Source organism: Apostichopus japonicus, chromosome 14 (genome assembly GCF_037975245.1).
Source record: "Apostichopus japonicus isolate 1M-3 chromosome 14, ASM3797524v1, whole genome shotgun sequence".
Lineage (NCBI taxonomy): Eukaryota > Metazoa > Echinodermata > Holothuroidea > Aspidochirotida > Stichopodidae > Apostichopus > Apostichopus japonicus.
Window position 1 is genome coordinate 8,663,863 of NC_092574.1, and position 27,655 is coordinate 8,691,517.

The 27,655-nt window shown below is 37.5% G+C and overlaps 1 protein-coding gene across 1 annotated transcript; it reads right to left on the reverse strand.

Annotated features, from left to right (window-relative positions):
* Positions 1 to 12,912: 12,912 nt before the first annotated feature.
* On the reverse strand, positions 12,913 to 22,740 carry LOC139979710 (bombesin receptor subtype-3-like). Its single transcript, XM_071990758.1, has 2 exons — positions 22,003 to 22,740; positions 12,913 to 16,799 (listed from the first exon to the last, which is right to left on the reverse strand). The coding sequence occupies exon 2, from the start codon at positions 16,431 to 16,433 to the stop codon at positions 15,399 to 15,401; it is 1,035 nt and encodes a 344-aa protein (XP_071846859.1). The 5' UTR covers positions 16,434 to 16,799; positions 22,003 to 22,740; the 3' UTR covers positions 12,913 to 15,398.
* Positions 22,741 to 27,655: the final 4,915 nt, after the last annotated feature.

Below are 27,655 nucleotides of genomic sequence, written 5' to 3' on the forward strand. Positions count from 1 at the left end.
ATCTTTAAAAGGTTAACTTTCCGTTGCTTGCAAGTGAAGTTTTTCACTTGTCGCTACAAAATGCAGACAGTAATGATACGTGATGCCTTGTTATCATTTAGCTAGGAGGGTACACGTTGTCAGTCCGACACGTTTTCAGTCCGAAAATAAAATACACGTTTTTAGTCCGAAAAAAACGAGTTTTCAGTCCGACACGTTTTCAGTCCGAAAATAAAATCCACGTTCTCATAAAATCCACGTTCTCAGTCGGAGCTTAAATATATACTGTTCATTATATATATAGGCCTATATATTATTAAATTATCATATATATATATATATATGTATATATATATATATATATATATATATATATATATATATATATATATATATATATATATATATATATATATATATGTGTGTGTGTGTGTGTGTGTGTGTGCGTGTGTGTGTGTGTGTGTGTGTTGTTTCGGATAGAATAAGCTGAGGAAAAGGTGAAGAATGTGTTTTCCCTCAAGGCAGTATGCTGTTTGCTAATTAATTTTTATACTCATATCCAGGTCTCGCATAAACCCCATGGGAGTCCGTGCACGGAGGGGGGGGGGCGGGGGTAACCATTCCCTACATGCGCATGTATACGTTACGTTCGATTTATATCTGTAAATCTGTAAATGTTTACCTGCATCTCATAAAATTTGATTCGCTGTTCTTTTTATGTAGGTAACATTGAAAACGATATAATTAACATAAATGTTCAGTGACGGGATACAATATTGAAAGTAAATCTTTATTTGCACATAATAAATTATGTTCGTTACAAGTATATATGAGGACGCGATAACTTTTAATAATATTTTAATACCTACTTCTTTCTTTTTCTTTCTGGAATACACACGTCTACGCGGAAATATTATATTCAAAACTGAAATAATTAGTCATATGATACAAACCATTTATAGACACTTTCAAAATTAATCATCAAAAAAGATGATTTGTTTCTAAAAGATCTCTCTACATTTTCCTTCAAAATTTGCTTTGTATACCGTATATAGGCCATACTGAACCTTGCTCATTTTTATTAATAATATGCATATATGCAAAGCAGTGATAAAGCCATATGACGATAAAAAATATCAATATGGAAAATTTATAAGAAAATTCCAAGAATAGATATATTTTCATCAAAGTATATTTACAATGTTTGTGATGATAATAATAATAATAATAAAAAAATGGTAATAATCTAAAGAGACAGCAGAAAACCTCCCCGTTTATACCGTATTATGTTGAGTTTATATATTGCCTGTTGAATCACTTGAATGGCCAATATGAACATTTCTGTCTCAATAGATACATCTTACTGAGAGTACAAAGGCCGCACACATGAGTTTGAAATCTCTAAACACCATAAAAGACAATTAAAAGGAACAACAAAGGGCTTCTTATCGTCATGTGTTTCTTTAAACTGATCATTGTGTACAAATTATCAATCTTGATAGAAGCAACCACGGCTTCAAAATTCTACAATATTACAAAAAAAAAGTCGCTCGCTTCAAGATTATTACTACCTCATAAAAAAAATCATAGCCCGAGTTTAGTTCATTTTGTGCGATTACTGAATTTTAAATGTTCCTCTTGTAAACATATAAGACGAAATGAACCATAATCCTCGGCTCCTCGGTCGAAGAGTCTTGTCAAGTCAAACTTAACGTTACGTTAATAAATGAATCAATTATTGCTTGCCAGTGTTTAACGACAGGGCTTTCTTATAGCCTTTTCTGAATTGCATACAAGATGACGGTTGTATTATTGCTTATACGTATTGTAGAAGATGTAGAAAAAAGTATCGTATATGAACAAGATTATCGAGTTCGAGGGCGAGGGGGATATAAGAGGGTGAGAAGGGGGTGAGAGGTGTAAGAGGGGAGAAGGGGGTGAGGGGGTGCACGAGGCCGAGAAGGGGCGAGGGAGTGTCCAAAATTACATCAGTTGAATGTTTGCTTTATAATCATTGCATTTAGAGGTCTTTATGATCACATTTTCAAACGTTCACGCCCCACCCTCCACCGTATAATAATAATAATAATAATAATATCCCTGGTCCTAGTATCCCTGCTCCTATAGTAGAATGTGTCCAATTGTAAAAATAACAATTTACCTAGTTTGACGTCAGGTCTACGAGTCTATGTGTGTCTGAAGGTTCAGTTTATGGATGGGGGGGGGGTGACTTCCAAGGGCAGTGGTACACTTAACTTTGGTATGAAGGGGAAAACCACAAAATCACCTAAAACTGCCCCAACAAAGTGGACCTTCTGTGCATTTTGTACTACATATTCAAGTATTTGAATGTTGTTTTATTAAATTGCAAAAATTGCAACAACAACAACAACAACAACAACAACAAAAAAAAAAAAAAAAATATATATATATATATATATATATATATATATATACATATATATATATATATACACACACACATATATATATATATATATATATATATATATATATATATATATATATATATATATATATATATATATATATATATACATACATACATATATATATGACTCATAATTGGCAAATAAGGAGTAAAGTTTTAGAAAATATATTGAGACCTTCGTCAGCAATACTTGGCAGTCGAATGAAAAGTACAAAATGTAACACAATGAAAGTATGACGCTAGGCAAGTGTAAATTGCATTGATGGAATTAGTACCAAATACACCATGACTATACAGGAAGCGGATTAAGGAGCAAAGAACAGATTACATATGTTTGTAACTTATAGTTGTTAAGGGGCCGGCGTGTATCTCATTTTCGGACTGAAAACGTGTATTTCATTTTCGGACTGAAAACGTGTATTTTATTTTCGGACTGAAAACGTGTATTTTATTTTCGGAATGAAAACTTGTCGGACTGAAAACTTGTCGGACTGAAAACTTGTCGGACTGAAAACTTGTCGGACTGAAAACTTGTCGGACTGAGGGGTGTACCCCGGACTGAGATGCCCATCGCTGTATCTTTTGTACACTGTGTTGTGGGTATTGACCGCAGCTGTATATACTGACTGTACACTAGTGTCTAATTACCGACGGTAGCAAGCTGTGTGTGTATTTTCTGGGATCGCTGGTGGTGTCTAACACTTCTGTTACATTTCATTCGAAACTAGGTCAGATTACCGGGATTAGACGTTTCTTTTTGCGCGAGTTCTTCACACCATTTAAGTTTATGTTTCTCTACATATTTGACGTACTGGAAAGTAGCAGAACTTGAGACAGTGACACAGTGTTATGGAACATTTCAGTTCTACGTAAGAACTCAATGCTCAATGCCAATTCATCGATTTGGTACACCCGGTATCCACACATAACAACACATGCAAGCAATGCCATATCGTATCAATCGCTACTTTTAGTACTACTCGCTGAAATCAGGCACCCAACACTGCTTTGCCTTTATCACAAGCAATAATGTTATGAAGAGACTCGGAGATGGACCCATGTTGGGGCTCTTCCAAGTACAAGCCCTGTCACTGCAAAGACTACAAGCCCTGTCAGTGACCCTAAATTCACCCTCCTGACATTGTACATGGGGTTGCTATAGTAATAAGCCTATGGCGCCTTACTGGTACCAAGACAGGCGCCTTTTTACTGGGGATATTTTCAAGCATAACTAGTTTTGTGGAAACATGCAGGTTATACAACAGGCAATTAATTATGACACCTGAGATGGCATTTTGGCTTAAAACTAGCTAGATAAAAGCTCTAGTTCACCCACGGAAGAAACAGTGGGTGCCACTCTGACATCACGATGAGGTCCGCTTTGACGGGGATTTTTTTTTTTTTTTTAGGAATGACAACACGTTTTTTTTTTTTGGTCTCTTCATTTCTCGTTCATATTACATAAAACTGTTGAGACTAAAACTGTTAGAAAATAGTAACATGAAAAAAAAAACATAGCTTTTATACAATATGGAAAGACTTGAGGTAAAGCAGTAGGACGGAATGTTTTTATGAAAGTCCAGGAATGGCAAGAAAAATTGGTTAAAAACAGTTAAAAAGTACATGAAATACAATCATATATCACCATATAATAATAAGAAAAGATTTATATATGCTGCCAGCAAAAACCGTACCGTACCCTAGTCTAACAGCAGTATACTAATGGTTAAATTGGGGTAACACATGGTAAATTTGCCACAGTAGCCCTATAGAATAAAATTATAGTACATACTTATTTTACTTGACAAAAACTGTACATACCATATACTGTAAACTGTTAACCTTTATATTGTTGTCGTGCATGTTTTGACTGCAGCAATATTGACCAAATCTGGTGCATATAAAATAGTATGCTATGATATATATATATATGTCATCATGACATACAGTATAACTTGCTTTGTTGTATGTTTCAACTAGCCCAATTATGATACAATCCACCAATGGTAATTTGTTGTGTACTGATTATAATTAAGACAAGTTGGGAAAACTGTTGTGCAATTGGGATACGACTCTGGTAAGAAAGTGATAAAAACCATGCAAAAATTGTGGTAAACCGCATCCATAGGACCAAAATACGTCAGTCAAATTGTGGTATCGTACCACAGTTTACCATGAAAAAGGGTGGTATTTTACCGTGGTTAATGTGAGGTAATTTTCCCCTAGGCTACACTTCATCTTCGGAGCTTGCAAAAGGTGTTGAAAGAAGATGAGCATTTTCTGCTCCTACATTTCAGGGCTATGGTAATTTAATGATTATGAAATATGAGGTGTGTACACTACAGTTTGACATGGCGTTTTTCACGAACTAATGCAATGTACATCATTACATGTACACGCAGAGCCAATACAAAGTCCTAACATCTGTATCACATATATAACGCTGTGTTTGCTGTAAGTTAATAAGTTGATTATTGACAAGACTAGTGCATTTCCAATCGCGAATTTGGTATCAATGAAAAGAACATAGTCTAATCTAGCCAAAGTTACCACAAATGTGCATTTTTTTTCTCCTGTAACGAAGTCAGGTTCACGGCAAATTTAACTGCACTTTTTGGAGCCATGAAAAAAATCGCCAAATTCAGTGGAGATTGAACGTACGACAAAAATAGAAATATTTACTGTTTTATTACGAAAAGTAAATGTCAGATTCAACTAACCGCGTCATGATGGCCAGTATTGACGCCTTCTTTTGCATTATTCAAACCTTTAAACCAGAGGGGAAGGTTTCAAGCAGTTTCGCGAAAGTGCATACGTCTGATCAAATTTTTGGGGACGGGGCTACAAGAAAACTGCTCTCTGAGCTCATTAACTCGCTCGTTGGGGACTGACTGCTAGAGTTAGGGTCTATACATCAGACCAGTAAACAGTTGTTACAGACTTGTGTTTGGCAGTTACGTTTTACTCGCATATACACTCCGTCAACAGTAATTGCGTAAGGTATAGGCTTTTTGTATTGGTTGGTAGTTCCAGCCTGATGAAGCTTATGCATTCTCTATGGTTGGGTAGTCCTCATAATAATTAAGTATCCAATTAGATCGGGGTTAAATCCATACTCCTTAAGTTTCGAAGTAAGTTCCTGATTGTCAATGAATACTGGAACCCCAATGATGCTTACCGTAATAATGGACTTAATTACTTCTATAATGTTACATTGGTTTTCGCCAATCTTTAATCCAGTTTCTTACAGCCTAGTTCAGTATCGTTCTGTCTTTTTATGACAGTGTGGCTGAAAGAACGTCTGAGCTAGCAACCCTTATGGAAGACAGAAATGACTGGAAATCTCGATGCCAGGTTATTGTCCGGCCAACTTCTCCTACCCCTCATGATGATAGTGGTCAACCGAGGTTGAACTGATGATGATGATGATGATGATGATGATGATGATGATGATGATGATGATGATGATGATGATGATGATGATGATGATGATGATGATGATGATGATGATGATGATGATGATGATGATGATGATGATGATGATGATGATGTCTTTTCAGTGTTACAATCCATTGCCCACAGGACTTGACGACTCCAATTGTATTCTCTTTTCCTATATATCTGTATCGATAGCTGACAAAACATCCTTGCTCATTAATATAAATACAGTTATTGCACCTGTCAGTTATTGAGTGTCCTTCCTCCTTAGATGGAAAGCGGGTCTGGCTATAGGGTCTCAGGGGTCACATTAGTCCCGCCACTCTACTGACATCCCGTTCTGTCTGTGCTCGTAAAAGGCTGTCTAGGGTCCGATTTGAGAATTTCTCCCTCAGCTATTCCTGCAATTTTCACATTACTTCAGTTGTTTGAGACAGTTTGTTTTAGCAGGTTGTACACTGCAGTATCCAGTTTTTGCGTATTGGTGGCAACACTGTTTTATACGCCTACCAGCCTCTCTTTGGGGTTTACAGATTTTGTCCTGGCAAATTAATAGTTCTTTTACCACATAAATACTAGTGGGGAAATACAAAAAAAGCTACACTTGTCTTTGCCTCATCTTTGGTTAGCTGGCTGTCTAGCACGCATACCCACCGCGAGTGAGGGCAGCACACTAATGGTAGTTGAGTCTAATGTCTCCTTTCAGTCTACTATCAAACAGTTTTATTTTATTTTGATTTACTATCAAACGTATCAGTTCTATTTTGGTATATAGGTTAACATCAGTGATAGCCTACCGTACTTAACTGCACATCATTGCATTATTAACACCGATCAATTATCATGCCGGCTTATTAACAATAACTAACCGTAGTGCTACATCACAGTACAGATGGCGAAAAATGACAATTTTATCTTCATTTTACGTGGGAGAGTATAGTATATTCATTACGCAATAATTGGTGACGATACATGCATGGACTGCACATTAAACGATCTTCTTCTTTCTTCATTTGTTTGTCACTGATGTAATTAGCAACCTTGTCGATTGAAAATTATTCAGTAAGTTTAATGAAGATACCTGACAGGGGTGTGCGCGTGTGTCGGCTCCTATGTTCCAGCCCCCTGATGAAACTGTTTACAAGAAGGGTGTTAATTACAGTCATGTCAGTGCTCTTCAAACAGTTGACGTAAACCAGAATCACCACATCAAGATTTCCTTGCTCTAAAATGAGCAATTCTTCTCTCTTCGTTTCTTTAGATCAAGATAGCCTCACCATCTGTTACGTAATGTCAGAGAGATGCTTGTGGTGAACCAACGTACCGTAGTCGGTCTTTTCAGAGGCCGACATTGTGATATTCTGGGATATAGTATATTAGTATATTTGATTCGTAGTCAGGCTGGGACATATCCTCACCCTATCCCCCCCCCCCGTCCCTCCGTATTTAGACTACCTTGTTTCCCCCAAATGTGTACAAAAAGCTTTACAATTTACAGATAACAAATATTGTACCCGTCCTCAACTTTTTGGTGCCCCACCCACCCCCTTCAAAATTCCTGGCTACGCGCATGCGTAATTGTCCTCAGTCGTTTTTCCTTTTACATGTCATTCAAAGTGAGCATAGGTTCTAGTGAGAGCGATGACATTGTAAAACTATCGATGAATGTTTTATTATCTTTAGCGATGACGAGCCTCTCTATCAAAGAACACCACATGGAAGTAATTAATGAAGAGAATGAATAGAATATATATACCGGTATTGGCTATTTCATGCCATTTTATAGAATCAGGGAAAACTATCACTTTAAAATGAGAAGCAGACCCGTACGCACGATTTTCTATATGGGACGGGCCGTTTACTGATGATGGGGACCTTTTTAGTGAAGTTCGTAACCCTGGCATTCTTGATGGCGTATGTGTGTGTGTGTGGGGGGGGGGGGTGCGTTTGTGACGCCCAGCTTGTAAACACAATATCTCAAGAGGGGACCAATTTCATATTTAGTGTGTAGAAGTACCACATTAAGTACAAGAAGCCTGTTGTTTTTGGTGGAGGTTAAATGTCATTTGCGGTCACCAGCTGTCAAATTGTGAAAACCTTGTAAACACGATATCTCAAGATGGGAAGCATGGGCAGACTTCATATTTAGTGTGTAGAAGTACCACATTGAGTAAAAAAAGTCTATTGTTTTTTTGTGGAGGTCAATGGTTATTTGGGGTCACCAGGGGTCAAATTGTGAAAACCTCGTAAACGTGATATCTCAAGAAGGGAATCATGGGCAGACCTCATATTTGGTATGTAGGAGTATCACATTGTGTAAAAGAAGCCTATTGTTTTTGGTGGAGGTCAAAGGTCATTTGGGGTCATCCGAGGTCAAATCGTGAAACCCTTGTAAACATGAACACCCTCACTATACATTACGTCAGATTCATGAAGAAAACTGCACATGTTACATCATCGAAACCACTATGCATTTTGCACACTGTTTTTTTATAGTTATGTGCAGTGTATTACGAGCAGCCATGCACTGAGGGCATACATTTTTGTACGTTTGCATACAAGACATGTACAGTTATAAGGGCTATGTCTAATCTTGGCCTACATTTTACAGCTTGTCTATCTATTGATGGGAATTGCCAACTGTCTGTTGACCACATACTTGACAATTTATGATAGCCTGAGTGAGTATTGGTTGTTCACAATTATTCAAACACTATTGCATATAAGAACTACTATATTGTCATGACAAAAGTATGATTGTTGTGCTTCCTCTTCTACTAAGTCAAGAGAACCAAATCAGTTCACTGAATATGTTGCTATACTTGACATTTATTATTCTACACAGATTGATTTTTCATGATTTTGTTTATATGCAGTGTTTATGGTATTCTGTCTGGTTTAATATGTTAATTCTGCTTTGAAAAAGTCAGTTATTAGCTTGATAAATTAATTGGAATATAAATGACTGTACATATATGTGGGTAGGTAAAAGTACTGAGAACTTTTTGAATGGGACAAATTAGAAGTTGCACTGTATGAAAACCACACAACTTCTTATAATATGATTGATTCCCTAACACTTTGCTAATGTGGATTTTCACTTCATTTCATTTGTCATTTGCATCAATAATCATAAACAGACAAAAGGATTCAGATCTAGTATGTCACCATTAATATTGTTGTTTGTCAGAATCTCTCCTTCATTATGTTTCTTCATTATATACCAAGATTCCCTCTCTTAATATCAAACAGTGGGTCTTTTCAAAATTACACTAAGGCTATATCAGTTGCATTGTCTCATTAGTTGAAATACTGAAGGAAAAAAATGATACAGTGCCAACAATTAATGGCACCAATGATGCAAATCTGTAGAAATGAACTTACCAGAGGATGAAATTATCATTTACTCAAGCCTGACATGAGTCATTCCATTGCCCACTACCTGGTTTATATCGACGGTGAGTGGAAGTATAAACGTCCATAGCCGAGTGGTATAGGGTGTCCGCATACAAAGCGGGAGGCCCGGGTTCGAATCCCGGTGGAGGCCCGAAGTTTTTTCACTGTTCTGGATTTGTCAACCTCATTACGGTTTCAATTATATATATATATATATATATATACAAACATACATATATATATATATATATATATATATATATATATATATATATATATATATATATATATATATATATATATATATATATATATTTTAAAAATGGAAGAGAAACTTGGGAAAGAGGGGTGAGGGTAGGAAGGATGTTCACTCCAAATTATTTTGCTGTTAGATATTAGCTTAAACTGCATGGGAGGTTAGAGGTTATTAGCGAACAATACAAACATAATGATTGTAACGCTGCCTTTGTCCTCGGGTGTGTTGTTGATACGTCTGGTGTATTCGTCCTTTGCTATTGGAGAAGGGTAAAGGAGGGAATGTCATATTCCTCTATAAAGATCGGAAATGGGAACACAGTGGGTATAGGGGCCGGTATATATGGAGAGAATATGGAACACTAAATACTAGAACAGGTTTTCTGTGTTGACATTAATTTATTAACAAGTTTACAAAATTTTACAAACACTGACTGCGCATCCGTGACCTTGAAGAACCGCATTGGCTTGCGTCGCTATGACTTTGCGCCGTGGCTTCTGCGGCGCACACTAACCAGCGCAGGTGTAACCTTAGCGGGACCATAGAAAATTTCTATGAGCTGGGCGCGAAATTTTTTCCCCAGCGCGGTAAAGGTCAAAATTAGCATACCTCGCTCCCATTGGCTGGAGCCCGTAGACATAAGATTCATTATAATATTAACTAGCAGCTGCTGCATTGAATCGCTCATCACATACCACATTTCACAAGCCCACCCTGCTACACTCAAAAAAAGAAAACAGTCCAGCTGCAGAATGTACAATGGTAAGCGTTTGAGTAGAGTGTGTGTGTTATGCCACGGGTGTAGAAGGTCTGTGGTTATGTATCGCACAACTATATGTTGCTGTAAATTTAAAGAAGTTAAATCAAACCGAAACAGTTTGAAGATGATACAAAAAAAAAAAATCACCATATAATATAAACGTAAGACAATTATAGTGTTCAATAACTATAATCCACAGTGGCAGTGGTACTACTAACATGCATGACTAAATACTAGGCCTATATCTTTCGTATTATATTATCTGAAAACCGTACCAAAGGGTCATAAAAAACCGTCTCAAAGGGTCATAATTTTGAAATCAAATCAATGTATAGCTCAAAACTATATAAGAGTCTATCAGTTTAAAGCTTAAAAGCATCTCAAGTAAATAATCAATCAGAAACGGTCAAGCTGTCCAATGTTTTGAAGCAGTTTTGAAGCAAGCAAACGCCTGGTACTAATCTGCGTACATTGCATCGCAGTATACTCTGTACAGCAAGTTCTACCATCACTTCGAAGCTTCACCCTTGTCAAAACTAACTTATTCGATATATTGGCATATCAGATTTGGAGTCATCAACCTAAGTAATCCTTACCTTCTAAGAAGGACACTCATCTACAATGATACGTGTACACTCACAGTCCATGGTCGCAGTTTTACGAACTTATGGATGTAAATGTACACCATGGGCGGCGATCCGTACTTCCGAGTGGGGGGGGGGGGGGGGGATATGACCTTGTTGACTATCTAAGCGTAGCGCCACCATGAGTTGGCGCGAAGCGTACAAGAAAATTTTGGGATTTACAAACCCTCTAGATGGCCGGAAACGGCACTTCCCGAGGTTTCCAAGCGGCATATACCAAACTTTAAAATAGGGATATCATGTCCGAAATATCTCATAATCAGGATCCAAAATCCTTTTTTTTAATTTCGAGTGTTTTTTTGGGAAAATTGCCCCTGTCAATCTTGTTTCAGGCGCTACGTTAGAATGTTCGAGAGCTCTTTCATATTATTCGATGAAGAAAATGGCCTCATGCAGGCTATTATAGGCCTATACACATGCAATACACAATTACACATAGTTACATTCCTAGGTACCGATTGCTAGGGCATCCAGGTGAAACGTGTATTAAGCATTACCCTGGTAACATGAGATTCTCAGCTGTTCGAGGGAACATGTACGTGTGTAGGCCTACTATATAGGGCCTATATGAATACTATGAGGGTGCATATATGTACTATATCAATACCGTGGGCGCAATAATACATTTTTTTGTTATTGGGCCAATGAAGCCCACAGTCAACTATTCTTGCTTTATAAAGACGGTTTATTTGAAAAGATCGCACTGCGTTTATGGTAGGCGAGAAATGAAGCAAAAAAAGAGCCGTACATTCACGATGATGCATAAATGTAGGCATGAAAATATTCTTATCCCTGGCATTTGGTGGGGGGATATGGTGTATTACATCCCCGCCACCCATTTTCATGAGGGGGATATATCCCCCCCTTCCCCCCAGGATCGCCGCCCATGATGTATACAAACAAGTCGCCAGTTCATACAATACGTGTATGCGAATCACGATCCACACTGCGTGCACGTGTATGTTCATGTACATACACACACGCATAGCGTAAGCAAGAACTTCCCAATTCAGCATCAAAAGTGCAAGACCCAGCCAATGAGAAGGGAGGTATGCAAATGATGGCCTTTACCGTGCTGGGAAAAAAAATCTCGCGAGCGGGGCACATTGGTTCGTATGACGTATGACCTTGGCGGCGCGTGCACACTAACTAGCGCCGCAATTATCTTGGCGGCGCGCGTGCACTAACGCCGCTATGACCTTGGCGGCGCACACTCACTGGCGCCACACTAGCGTCCTAGACATACGGCTCTGGTCCTAGACAAGTTATGGCAACGGAAAACGTACGGTACCCTGCAACACAGAACACAGCCGATGATAAAGCCTAGTCAGCCTACAGCAGCGACAACCCCGTTAGCCTAGTCTTGGCCAAGTCGTTTATAATGATACCCTTTTTCTCGCTTGACTGTACATGCCTCAGAGTCCGTTTCTGCCTACCATGAATTTGCTTACCCACTGTATTTTACATGCCCGAGTATCTATCCGATACAAATCAATCGAAAGCGTTTGCCGCGGGCGTTCTCTGGGCAGTACAGCAAATAGATACGGGAAAACAGCTTTGTGAAAAAGAAGGGTACACTATAGGCTGTTCAATTATAGAGTCTTAACAGACTACCGTTAGCCTAACCGACACTCCGTTATATACTACATCTCACCTCCTGCACCCAAAGCACTGTTCTCAATACTACCAATTGTTAAACCCCCAGCCAAGGAAACATCCGTATTTTCCTACAAAGTTCATCCAGTTCGTTATCTTATTAGTAACTGACACTAGGCCCGCCTTCACAAACTACGCATGGTAGAAGAACCTCTCTGGCAAACCACCCGGACTTGCAAAAAGCGGCACATCTTCGATTACGGAGTATAGCGAGCGACTACCGGAACATATAACTATAGCAACAACAAAAAAACACATTTAATCAACACGACATTTGCAAGAAGCCGTATAACAACAGCTCAGTGACAATACTTGTGAAAATACTGCGATACATGACTGTAACAAAACGTTTATTAATTAAACTACTGCAACCATTTCCGTTGCCTCGCTACACCATGTATTTACTAATACTGTAAAATAATTCCTCTGCGAAAATATTGGACCATTGATACACGCGTTCCATAATTAAAAATATAATTAATTACCTAACTACGATTACGTTAGTCTTATTATCGCGTGGTTTCTGTAATCATTGCATTTCTAAGTCTAATTTTTCCTTCATCATCTTCTTCTATTTTTTTTTCATGCCTTAACATTGACGTCCATGTAAGATTCTAACCCCTACTGTAGTGGAAGAAATGATATATTTATATGGAAATTATGTGACTGCTTCACAATGCATTCCAGTAACGGTTAAAGTATAGATTTCGTAAACATGTCAATTAATTTCAAATCTGTGTTTTTCAAGTGAATTTAATGCTGACACGAGTAAGGATACGTATAACTAACGTACATAGTACAATGAAACATCAATGATAGAATATACACCTATATAGCCTATACCTAAGTTATTCTGTAAAGTACAAAATCGCATGTAAGATACATTTAAAATTAAACATAATGTTAAATATTTTTTCCCATCAATTACTATAAATACCAACATATAGCCAATTGAGATAGTCCTTGATAATCGTATGACGTCACTGACATAAAGGTAACCAATAATGTACACGCTACTCATGATATTTGACATGTATATATATATATATACAGTATATATATATATACATATATATATATATACAGTATATATATATATATATATATATATATATATATTTAAATTAATTTATTCTTATACAGCGCTTAACATCAAAGAATGATCTCAAAGCACTTCACAAAATCGCATAAAATATTACAACTTAAAATTATTACAGCTTAAAAATAATACAGCCTAAAACTATTGCATCCTAAAAATTGCAAAAATAAATTAATGTCCAAACAATAAATATTAGAGCAATAAAATTCAGAAATTAAAGACGAAAGCAATAGCATATTACAGCATACAATAAAACTAAAATACTAAACTATTACAGCCGAAAATTAGTAACAATAAGACTATCAAAATATAAATAGAAATATATATATTCTATTTATATTTTGATAGTCTTAAAAACATCTATATTATATATGTTTTTGAAACATATTACCCTGTTGATAGGTGACACTCCAAAATTCCACGGTAAGACAATATCTGATATGATTTCACATGAAGGTACTGACATCACCGTTTATCGGCTCTTAAACGGTTCGACTTGACAGAGAAAAGACTTTAAATAGAAACCCTTTCCATCATTCTGCTTCATGTTTTCGAATGAAAACAAATATCAAGATTTGGCACATATTCACCCTGGAATGGGCAAAGCGTCGAATTTCCATCCAGGCCACACAACTAATGTGACCCAAACGTCCCCAAATGTTTCAGGGACAGTCCAACATTCCGATGTTTCGTCCCCGATTAACAAGTGTCCCCAAAAACTTTGTCCCAGAATTAAATCCCTGACATGTACGCTTTTATTCACAACATTTAAAAATTTGCAAAATCTATACCTTCCTGCCCGTTATACTTAAATTACACGTCATTAAAAAAACAACAACAAAAACCCAACATGCATATACAAATAGGCCTATCCCTCACACAGACGATCCGCGCAGAGATCGAAACACAGGACTATTATAACGGTAGGGTATAGGCCTATCCTACTATATACGCGGAGTAATGTACAAGGGTGTTTCCTATACGACATAGAAGTCGTGCTACTCCTGTGCTGACCTATATCGGCCTACTCTTTGATTATGTCATGTCTGTGCTCTACCAGACTAGCACTTTCTTGTCAAAAGGGGGAGGGGGACGCCCCTCCCCTTAGCGGCCCGCCACTCGCCACCTTCAACATTCTCACCTAAGAAATATGGTCACCTTACACAAGAATGGTCTGCTATACTATGTCACAAGGCACTGAAATATTTACGTATCAGCTCAGATATGGTACTCATCCTCCAATATCATGTTCAAATTATCCCACAGAGAGGCGACAGACAGTCTCGTATTTCCCACCTATAACATAGTACTTGCTATGCCCTATTCCATTTCTTCTTCATCTTTATAGCCTATGCAGACACTCCTCCTTTAATTTCTCAACACGGCTCAGCCACTCACCGTTCTCTATATCCCCATTGTCTCTGTGGCTGTCGAGATTTGTAACGGGTATACATTGAACTATACATCACTTTTTTTTAGAGGAGATAACTTAACAGTATATATCTCGATTTAACAGTTCGTAAAAACGGTATTAAGACATTTGAAATTATACGATCATATGAAAACATACCAATAATTAAGACGAATCTTTCACATTTGACATATATGGGAGGATATGACTAGCTATATACGGTAAGAAATGGGTGTAGAGGATAGTATAACTTTTATCTCTTTTTTTTTCCAAATCTGCCTTGAGGGCATTGTATGCCCGTAAGATTTCATTTCATCTGAACCATCGTAGCCGACGTACTGGGATCTCGACTTGAACGTCCTAGTGTCGTACGTAAGTTCGGCGGTACATGAAATATGCGCGATATGCCGGAAAGAAGATGTCTTCGAAAACGAGATCCCATCAGAAAGATTGACAATGGATCGCAACACGTGTTAAACATTTGGAAGCACGTGCGCCAGTGTAACAGTAGTACTGTAGCACCACTCGGTTTATAATAATTTTCGTCAAACATCGCAAATATAACCAGAAGATGGAAAGGCAGCCAGCACACAGCAAAACATATCGCCAGGCATATTACCACTCTTGCTATCTTGGTTCGCCCAGCTCGTGCTTTTCTGTTACCCTTCACAGATGCTCTGATTGGCTTACTTTGCCTACAAAGAGTTATTGCCACGGAGACGTACGTGCAGAAAATAATGGCCAGAGGCACTACATACAAGACCACGAAACCGTAATAGGCTAAGAAATCTCTGAAGTCCTTTGCCCTGACTCCTCCTGACCGATCAAATGTAAATGCGTACGGTAGTGCTAGCAAAGCCCCCAGAATAAATACAATCGCGACTTTCCAGCCAATCCCTATCACATTATGCCATGTTGGTCTGACTACAGCACACCATCGTTCAAAACTTAACATTACCAATGATAATACGGAGATTGTACAACAGTAGAGTAATGTGTAATGCTTTAAATTAGCAATTGCGGGAGGTAGTTTAAATGAGTCCTGGTCCACTAAGTCTAGGGGGATAATGGTAACCAAAATAAGAATGTTGGAACCACAAAGCATCGAAATAAACACATTAGAGGAACCACGAAGCTCTTGAACGAAAGCTACTAGTGAAAGTACAGCTGTGTTTGCTATCAGCCCGAACACGAGAATGACTACGAGGGCAATATCGTATATGGTAGCAGACAATTTGGAGCGTTGATACACGTCAGGCCCATCAAAATTATAACTACTAAGATCACTGTAACTGTCATCGTAATCGTCAGATCCAACTGTAAAATTGTAGGACGACGACATTGTATCAATCGATTATCTTCACTGAAAATAATTGAATATTTTGTCTACGTGCAATAATCAGTCGTTTATTAACTCTTAATACCAATAAGAGATCTTTTGCTCCGTCCTTTCTTCTTTCTAGTAACGTGGAGACTGTACAAAGAGCGTCTTAGTTATCGTCGTAACACGTATTAACTTCTGTACAAGAACAGGCAATTCGCGCCGTTGACGGATGGGACTGGTCTCGTCTGTATCGTCGTAGTTGAAGGCACTTTTTTCGGCTGAGAGGAAACAAGACTCGGTAGAAACACAGTAAACCCGTCAGCCTTTTATTCTGTTCCGAAGCTGACGATAAATTCAACGTGCTGAGCTGTTATATTTCAGACTCTACAAAAAGAATTGAGAGAAGACAATCATAAACTTCATGAACCGTATCAACGGTTCGAATCCCGGTGGGGGGCTGGAAGTTTATTAACTGTTCTTGATTTTCTAACTCATTACGATTTCAATTATATATATCTTCATTTGCCTTGTCGTTTACCTCCATTTCATTAACATAAAGTTTGTTCAAAGTATCTCTTTCGAGATCCGGTATAAGGAATCACAAATTATTTCGAGTTGGTTAGCATCATGTTTGATCTCTAGAGCAAGGCAAAATGTGACACCAAAAACAGAACTAGTATTGTTCGATGCAGGTGACAAACGCCTACAGTGGAATTACGACCTTCCTTATCGGTTTCGAACCTCTGGACAAACATTTAGCGTCCATAGCCTAGTTGTTATATATATATATATATATATATATATATATATATATATATATATATATATATATATATATATATATATATATATATATATATATATATATATATATATATATATGCGCGAGTGTGTGTTTTGCCATGTTATAATGACAAATAATTTCATATATCAACACTTACAAATTAGCGTTGTCAAGCAACGAATCTTGAGTGTTGAGAAACAAATAAATTACTCTTAAAGTAGTAATGAATCTGTTACTAATTAATACTATAATATTTCATCATCGTCGTCGTCGTCGTTGTCGGCGTCGTCGTCGTCATCATCATCATCATCATCATCATCATCATCATCATCATCATCATCATCATCATCATCATCATCATCATCATCATCATCATCATCATCATCATCATCATCATCATCATCCTCCTCCTCCTCCTCCTTCTCCTCCTCATCATCATCATCATCATCATCATCATCATCATCATCATCATCATCATCATCATCATCATCATCATCATCATCATCATCATCATCATCATCATCATCATCATCATCATCATCATCATCATCATCATCATCATCATCATCATTTTAATTATTATTGTAGACATAAAACCTGAATCAAATCCACTTGCCATCCTGAAATGAACTTCCAACTTTTATAAGTATGATTCATCAGTTTCAATTTCATTGTTTCCCATAACTCCCTTAATGAGGTCCAAGAGATTTACAGATATTATAATACAACGCTTTTAAAAAAAACGTTAAAGGCCTACATTGTACTCGAAGCGGCGATATATAACTAGTAAACGGAGAAATATTGTTCCACAATATAAAATTATCAAATTGAAAGGAAAGACAATAGGATAAAGAAGAGAAACCGACTTTTGTGTCGCTAATACAAAGTAATAGAAAGAAGGTATTCAAATCAGATAGGAAATATAATCTCAGTATAGATTATGGAGGAGGAGTTTCCTTCCTTTTGTGGTTTTAACATTGCATAAAGCTCTTCTTTTTTCTTCTTTTATAAAAGACTATTGATTTTTTTGCTTCTGAAAGAGACTTTCAACTTTCAGCAATTAACTTCTGTCTATTGCACACAAAAGGACACAAGAATAAGTACGAGAAACCGATCACTTCTCATCTTACTAATTTTTTTTTTCTCACAATTTCCAACGTGAAAAAGAATATGATGAAATCAGTCAACCTAAACAATACTTGTGGGAGCTTGTTGCTATGTACCAATTGTACACTTAAGAGAAAATAAGATTTTTACGATTGGATTGTGCTCAAATGACAGATTATTTCGAAATTTTATGTTCGCCATGAATATTCTGTAAAGTTTGAAGTTTGGTTTAAATCTCATCAAGCCACAGTAGCGTCTGGAAGTGTATGTGTTAAGGGTTGACGGTTGGGTGCGGTGGTGTACGGTGGTGTTGGGTAGGGGAGGACACACCAAAATCAGGGCAACATTTGTTGGGCATAGAATCGGGTGAATTACGCCAGCGTGTGGCGCGAAACCATTTCTGCGTGAGGCTAAGAGGTCGTTACATGGGCCCTGGTGGGGCTCGAGGGAGACTCTGAGACTCTAAGACTTTGTGATCTTCTTCGTTTCCAAAAGTTTATTAGTTTTAACTGAGTATAATTCTTTTGAGGTATATACGTAAGAAAACCAAACTTGTTATATGCATAACTATATAAAGTCATCAGTTGTGTTAATTTCATTGGGGCCCAGCCTATGGCTGGCACTCTGACCTAGATTGTGTGAAAAGGTGTGTCGCGGACTTCTAGACCGTTCGTCCGTACGGCAAGCTGTTTTAACATTTACCTCGCTATTCTACTTAAGCAGAATTAATTCCACTTAAGTAGAATACAATTAAGCTTAAGTGATACTATAAATGCACTTAAGCAGAATTGCATTTCACTGAAGCTTAATTGTATTCCATCTAAGCGGAATTCATATTAGCTAAAGTTCAAACGGTTTTTGTCTATATCGTATTTAACTTAAGTAAAATTCAATTTAGCTTAAGCTTAATTGAATTAAGCTTAGGTAAAATACAGTTCTACTTAAGTAAAATACAATTCTGCTGAAGTTAAATTCAATTCTACTTAGGTAAAATGCTATTCTACTTCAGAAAAATGGCTTTTCAATTTCACTTAAGCAGAATTGCATTTTATTTTAGTGAAATAGAATTCCGCTTAAGTGACATGTGATTGGTCAATCTATTTCACTTAAGTGAAATAGAATTACGTTTCAGTGTAATGTGATTGGTCAATCAGAATGCTACTCATTGCGTCACTCTACTTGCCGCGAAGTCCCACTTTGTATACTGTAATTGTGTACCGTACCACAATAAGAGGAGTGTTCATCCGCTCAAAAGGTTAACCATTGTCAGAAAAAAAGGTAAAATTACCTAATGTCAAGCTTGTTTAATCATGAAAGCTTTAAAGCTTTCTATCTATCTATTCTATCTATGCTTTGGCAGGTCTTGAAAGTGATGAGGTTAGTGTGTAAGTCAATGGAACAATTAATTGTGTTGCGAGACCTATAGAGTCACGTGCAAGACGTACTAGTTACGTAACTATTTGCGGCCATGCCCCCATACTGCCATATACTTATCATCTGTAGTTGTGTGTATGTACGAACATGTCATAACACCATACTTACCCTTAGCAAATGAAGCAAAGCTATGTTTATCACTGAGTCTGAACGTTAGACATTCGGAAAATGCAGCCAGCCAATCAATCGTTGCAAACTGTTGCTGATGCAGTTGGAAAAGCACTTTTGAGGGCAAGGGAACGACTACAACACGACATACCACCAAGCAGTGGTACTAGCAGTAGTAGTACCACAAGGCATGGTACCCATGTAAACATTGCCCCCAGAACAACCACTTCTCCACACGAGGTAAATGTTAAAACGGCTTGCCATACGACCGATCCTTCAATTCTGCTTAAGCTAAATTGTATTTTACTTCGGTAGAATTGAATTTTACTTAAGTAAAATGCAATTCTATTTATCTTAAGTGCATTTTTATTCTACTTAAGTAGAATACAATTTAGCTTCAGTTAAATGCAATTTCACTTAAGCTTAATTTTATTCTACTTATTATATTCTACTTAAGTAAAATCCAATTTTACTTAAGTAAAATTCATTTAGACTAAGTAAGAAAGAATGACACTTTTACTTAAGCTAAATTAAAATTTACCTAAGTAGAATTCTATTTTACTTAAATAGGATACAATAACGCTTAAGTGATATTGAATTTAACTTAAGCTTAAAAGAAAGTGGTAATTTTACTTAAGTGGAATACAATTAAACTTAAGTAAAATGCAATTCTATTTAAGTGCAATTAATTTCACTTAAGCTTAATTGTATTCTACTTAAGTGGAATAAGTTCTACTTAAGTAGAATAACGAGGTAAATTTTAAAACGGCTTGCCGTACGTCCGACAAGCTCGAACTTGGTGGGTTAGTGCCTGACCATGTAAACGTCGTGCCTGCGTGACTGATGACGTCAAAAGTCAGAGGTCAAGGTTTAAGCAGCCTAAAATTTAATTTTAGCCATTTTCTGCTTGTCAACATGGAGGGAAATGTCATTTAACTACACGATATGTAGAGAATAATGGGGCAAATTTAAAATAGTACTTATGTGGTTGTTAAGGGAAGAGGTCAAAGTTCAATGTGGTCAAATTGGTCTAAACTGTGCGAAAAAGTGTGTCGCGAAATCCTCTTAAGGTGTAACGTTTGATAAGTTCTAACTTGATCGGTATAGTTACCTGATCATGTAAACTTAGTGCCTGCGTGATTGATGACGTCATAGGTCAATGGTGGTCAGGTAAAAACCCTAAAAAAAAGGTTTCAGCTAGTTTATGTTGAAGGAAAAAAGGCATCAAACCACAAAATATGTAGAGTGTGATGAGACAAATTTTTAACTAGTGCAGATTTTGGTATGTTTAAGTCGAGAACAAAAGTAAATTTGACCTAAATTGTGCGAAAAAGTGTGTCTCGAACTCCAATACACCGTAAGTCCTATCAAGTTCAAACTAGATATGTAAACAAATAGCATATTTTTTGAGCAAAATTAGGATGACAAGAATACAATCATGAAGGAGATGAGATCTGCAAATCCATATATTGCCATCTTGTTTCGATATTTTAAAAACAGATTGCAAAGCTTTGTTATGTTCCACAACAAATTTAAAATATTACTTATGTGGTTGTTAAGGGTAGAGGTCAAAGGTCAATGTCCATATACTGCCATCTTGTTTCGATATTTTAATAAGTTAATGTCGACCTCAAATCGTCTAACAAAAAGCCTCATACAATTCGGTCAATACTTCTTTAAACTTTAAAAGTTGGAAATTTAAATGGAAGGCTTCAGTTTGACTGAAATTTGATATTTTACATCCATTACGAGAACTGAGCGAACAAGTTGATCAACCAAATTGGATCCTAACTGATGCAGGGAGAGTAAAAAGTCACCAAACTTACTGTGGTACATTGCAGACGGTTCAAAAATATTACAATCTGTTTATTGAGAAGTATCCAAGATACACATCTGACACTCACCATGGAATGAAATATTTTGAATTGGGAATTTGTGTTAAGCTTCAACAAGCCACAGTGGTGTCGCCAGCCGCGTTCGCGTGCCTCTAATTCGAATCGTAAATTTCGTAAAATATAACATCCATGTTTTTATTTATTATTAAATGTTATTATTAATGTTATTATTAGCTTTCATTGTGGCACTTAAAATATCATAGATTTTCTAGGTCGCCGGATTAAGATAACGCGAAATGATGGTTCAAATTGTACTCACCGTTAAATATATATAAAGGCAGTGTCAGTTATGGCTATAGCTTCTTGACCAGGACACAACCAACTGAAAGGCACTGGTAGTTCAGTTATGACTCACTTTCTTCCAATCGTTGCTGTTCTGTGTTATGATATATCACGAGCGCTCTGTATTGATGACCACTACCCGCATCACATCAAATAACTGCAACATGCATTGTGTTTTGTATAGGCCTATGTCACTGTCGCTTCCTGTGCCGGATATATGACATTTTGATTTGAACGATAAAAGTTGTACTAGTCGAATTATTTATCAGTTAATGGAGTATTGTGGAGGCGTAACCTCTGTCTGTGACCTATTCAAAGGAGGCTCCAGACTCCAGGTAAACAATATGCAACCATGGTAGGGTATGGAGGATCAATTGATTACGTGTCTAAATGACGTCATAATATGTCCGCAAAAATTATCATCACGTTTTTCACTGGAAAGTGTGCTCATAACGTGGAGAACCGTGTTTTGTTACAGACGGCTTTGACAATACAACCTATGTTAGACAGATTGCAGAGCTTTGTAATGGTCCACAACATATCGAAACATTTAATAACCATTAGGCTCATCACTTAAAGTAGCGCGTGACCACTTATCCTAACATTATGACACAATCGACGAATGTAGGGTTTTTAGATCAGGGAATGTAGCCCTGAGGTCTCGTTGACGTTATATATATAGTCGTTTTAGTTTAGTCCAGAAATGCGCAAAGTTCATAACTTTGACAAAGTTTTTGAAAGAGTTTCTCAGAGAGAGAGAGAGAGTAAGGCGAGGTAGAATGGTGTCGAGAGAAAGGGTAGGGGGGGGGGGGGGGTCGATAGGAGAGGAGACATTCTGGAATCGTAGAGGCATCATTTTGACACTTCCAATCAATTAAACGGTCGAGATTTAGCGAGTTGATAAGCAAAACGATATTGACCTTCACCCACCTTTTTATTTCTTGGCTGAGCTTCGGGGTAAATACTATGTAATACATCGGATGTATTTGACCTTCGAACAATCGATTGTCTTACAGTATGTAATGTCCGTTTCTTATTAAGCACTTTGTCAAACTAAGGCAATTCGAGCAGTGACTAGACACGGCGTAATATTTCCTTTTCTTAAAAGAGGAAATATGTAATGACTGAACTAAATCCTTATACAGGCGTGCCGCAGGTGTTGAACCTGATCTGTAACGTAACAACACCAAACGCGCTTTTCACTGCATGTATTCCGTTAGATGTTAGTTAACATTCCTATACAGTATTGCGCACTTCCGCCTTAAGAAGAAAGACATTAACCATAATCGTTGGGGATAAGTTCTTTTTTGCTTGTTTGCAGTATAGCTCGACATTGATGCTGGTATGTTGACGAGGGTATAGTGTAGGCTGCTAATGGGGGAAATGTCCGAACGATTGAATGTGATTGTATTGTATTTTAGAAATTCGTTGGTGAAACAGAGAGATTCAGCATCCAGAACTGTCACATGGGCTGGGGAGGTCTATGCTAATTGTTCACCTATTCTAAAACACAATCTAACAGGTCATTGATGGTAATTTTGTAAGCGCCAAGTAAGTCCATTCCATCAGTTATCCCATATGACACATGCCAGCTGGAAACGTCTAGCTATGTTCTACCGACTGGACGCTTGCACTGGATTTTAAAGGTGCAGACGGTGGGAGGGGGGGCGGGGGATGTCTAACTTCCCCGACTGGTTTGGGTAGGTGCTGAACCGATATAGTGGCGCCAGATATGAATGAATGATTTGATAATGAGGAGTGCGGTCTTGTGCGACTACTGGCGTGGAGAGAGTTAAGGTTAATGAGTGTGGCGCTCCTCCAGAATAGGGAACATATTAGTCTCCAAATGGTACATTCTAAGCCACATGTAGACTATAACCTATTAAATTAGGTTTTGAATTAACTCTAAACGCGAGGTTGCGCTAACAAATACTCTTGATTTTTATGTGTGGTTGAAAAAAACTTCCAGAAAAGAGTAATAATATATACTCGAAAGAATATATAGGGTGTCCGCATATAAAGCGGGAAGCCCGGATTTGAGTCCCGGTGGAGGCTGGAAGTTTTTTCACTGTTCTGGATTTTACAACTCATTACGTTTTCAATTATATATATTCTTTTGCCTTTGTTGTTTACCTCCATTTCATTAACAAAAGTCTGTTCAAAGTATCTCTTTCGAGATCCGGCTTTAGGAATCACAAATGACTTCGAGTTGGTTAGACAACGGCATAGGCGTACGGGACCATTTCAGTTTGGGGGGCAGAACTTTTTGTGCCCGAAAGTTCCTGTGACACTATCTAAGCGGAGCGCCACCATCGGTTGGCGCGTAGCGTACAAGAAAATTTTTGGCACACAATGCCTCTCAGATTGCCGGAAACGGCACTTCTGAGGCCTTGCAAGTTGTATCTAAACATTCTTTATTTTATAATCTCACGTTTAGAAATTTACACTTGCCAAAAAATTGGGTAAATTAGAAGAAGAAAAAATGGTAATATCACTTTGAAGGGGGAAAATGGGACAGTACATTTTTTAAGCTCCTATTTAGTTACCTTATTTATTATTTTAACACAGTACTCAGCTACCTCCAGAAAAACATACATTGTTCAACGACACGTAGGCGGGATGATGTCGCTGTGTCGGGTGAGACTGCAATTTGTCTCACCAAAAAGTATAAAATATAACAAAGAATACGATAAACCTGTACTCTTAGGCTTGTAGGCACCCCCCCCCCCACCATCCATGAAAAAGAAAATGTTTCTTATAAACACTCATGTTGGGGATGTGCAGGTCAAGGGCGGCGGAAGCACTTTTAATCTGGGGGGGGGGGCACCGACATCAAAGGGCACTTTGCAGAAATTCGATTGGACTGATGCAGCCTTACATTTAGTACCCTTTATAACTCTTATTGTATTATCTTATTTGTGTATACACATCACTCCATCAACACCCTGCCCCCCCAAGGAAAATATGCATACTAGCACTGCAATATCCAATGCGCAAATTGGGAAACAAGGAACAAGTTTTCTTTGAGACAAAATGAGGTGAAATCATGCTAGTTGCTAATGTAGGAATCTTCCGAATTAAAGTTTTTTTCTTGTTAATATCTTAACAAATTTTTTTCCATTCGAAATAGCTTTGAATTTGACCCACAGAAATTCATTAAAAGTCACGGGCTTAGACAGGATTTGCAAAGTTGTATGCACGACTATCTGAGCGGAGCGCCACCATAGGTTGGCGCGGAGCGTACTAGAAAATTTTTGGTTTTACAAACCCCTCAGATGGCCGGAAACGGCCCTTCCCGAGTGTTCATTCTGGTTCCCTGGCCTCTTGCTAACTTAAGGCACCTCAATTTTTATGTAGAAAAAAGGCACAATTTTAACCTGAGGAAAAGTGGGGGGCACGTGCCCCCTGTGCCCCCCCGGTTCCGCCGCCCTTGGTCCAGGTATACAATTGACTAGTTAGAAGAAAAAAATTGATCGTGCAAAAAGCGTGGTAGCCCAGATGAACTGCGCTGACGGTGGTGTTACACGGAAATATTCGGGCATCATGATGCTAAATAAAGAAAATCATGGAATTGTCGGGCAAAAATTTGAAAAAGATTCGGGCAAGCTACTGCATATTTAAATATATATATATATATATATTTATATTGCCAGAGGACAAGAAATTCGGGCAAAAGTCCTGAAAAATTCGGGCAGCCTAAGAGGAGAAAAAAAAAAAATATATATATATATATATATTTTTTCTCTCTTAGGCTGCCCGAAGTTTTCAGGACTTTTGTCCGAATTTCTTGTCCTCTGGAAATTTGGGGGGGCAGTCTGCCCCCCTGCCCCCCTCCCGCCTCGTACGCCTATGGACAACGGTCACCAAAACAGAACTAGTATTGTTCGATACAGGTGACAAACGCCTACAGTGGAATTACGACCTTCCTCACCGGTTTCGAATCTCTGGACATACAATCAGCGTCCATAGCCTAGTGGTCAGGGTGTCCACATATAAAGCGGGAGGCCCGGGTTCGAATCCCGGAGGAGGCTGGAAGTGTTTTCACTGTTCTGGATTTTACAACTCATTACGTTTTCAATTATATATATATATATATATCTATATATATATATATATATATATATATATATATATATATATATATATATATATATATATATATATAAATGGAATGGAGGTAAACGACAAAGGCATTCCATTAACATAAAGACCTCCATTCCATTATCATAAAGTCAGAATCTCTTTCGAGATCCGGCTTTAGGAATCACAAATGATTTTCGAGTTGGTTATAGCATCATGTTTGATCTCTAGAGTCAGGCAAAATATGTCACCAAAAACAGAACTAGTATTGTTCGATACAGGTGTCAAACGCCTACAGTGAAATTACGACCTTCCTTACCGGTTTCGAACAATCAGCGTCAATGGCCTAGTTGGTTAGGGTGTCCGCGTACAAAGCGGGAGGCCCGGGTTCGAATCCCGGTGGAGGCTGGAAGTTTTGTCACTGTATATATATATATATATATATATGTATATGTATATATGTATATATATATATATATATATATATATATATATATATATATATATATATATATATATATAAATATATAATGAAATCACAGTGAGTTAAAAATGTATATACAAGTATATTCATTTCTATTTAATATAAAGTAAAATTACAAAACAATGAAATCAGGCTACAGCTGGATAATTTATGGAGTAAAAATCTTTAACCAGACTTTAAGAAGATCATTTATTACCAGAGTCAAAGTGTTTTCGCTCGCACGTCTCCAAAGCTAACGGTTATCAAAGAAGCAGAACAAAATGTTTCGGAATGACGCCCTCAAATTAATGGGATATTTCGAGGACTACACCATAGTGGTTGACTTTCCTGGATCATGAGATTTCCAACCACATTTAATCATTTTTATATTTCGCACCCTTTCTAGGAACCAAGCTGGCTGTTAAATTTTTTGAAGCCACCGAACCCCCCCCCCCCATCCCCACCGAAGAAAATTTACATAGGCTAAAATCTACTTATATTGTGTAAGTTTACTTAATTAGTGGATTACTTATCTTGCAATTGTCTTGCAACTTCTTGCAGTTCAAACTATTTAATCTAAGTTGCCATAACACAGCCTTTCCCATGTTTCATTATAAGGGTGTGTGGTTTGGACCGATAAGGGCAAAGATTAACTCGATAGGGCCAGTAAGTATATTTTACAATAGCCCATTGTGTATCACGAAAGTATGTTTTGCAACCTATTGCTGTAGATATTCGGAAAGACGAAACCTGAACTCCAATTTGCCACACGATATGTAGAAAATGATGAGACGGACAAAGGTCAATTGAGGTCAAAGGACAAATTGACCTGAATTGTGCGACAAAGTGTGAAATCCTCCTACACTGTATGGCGGATCACGTTTAAAATTTGGGTGGGTGGGTGACTCGACCATGAAAACTCGTTCCTGTATGACTGGTGATCACGCCAAAAGTCAGAGGTCAAATATCCCCAAGACTGTATTCAGCCATTACCTGTTTGTCAGTATGTTGGCAAAAGTCATTAAACTACAAACTGTGTAGAGAATAATGGAATAAAAAACTTTAAAATAATACTTATGGTCAATGT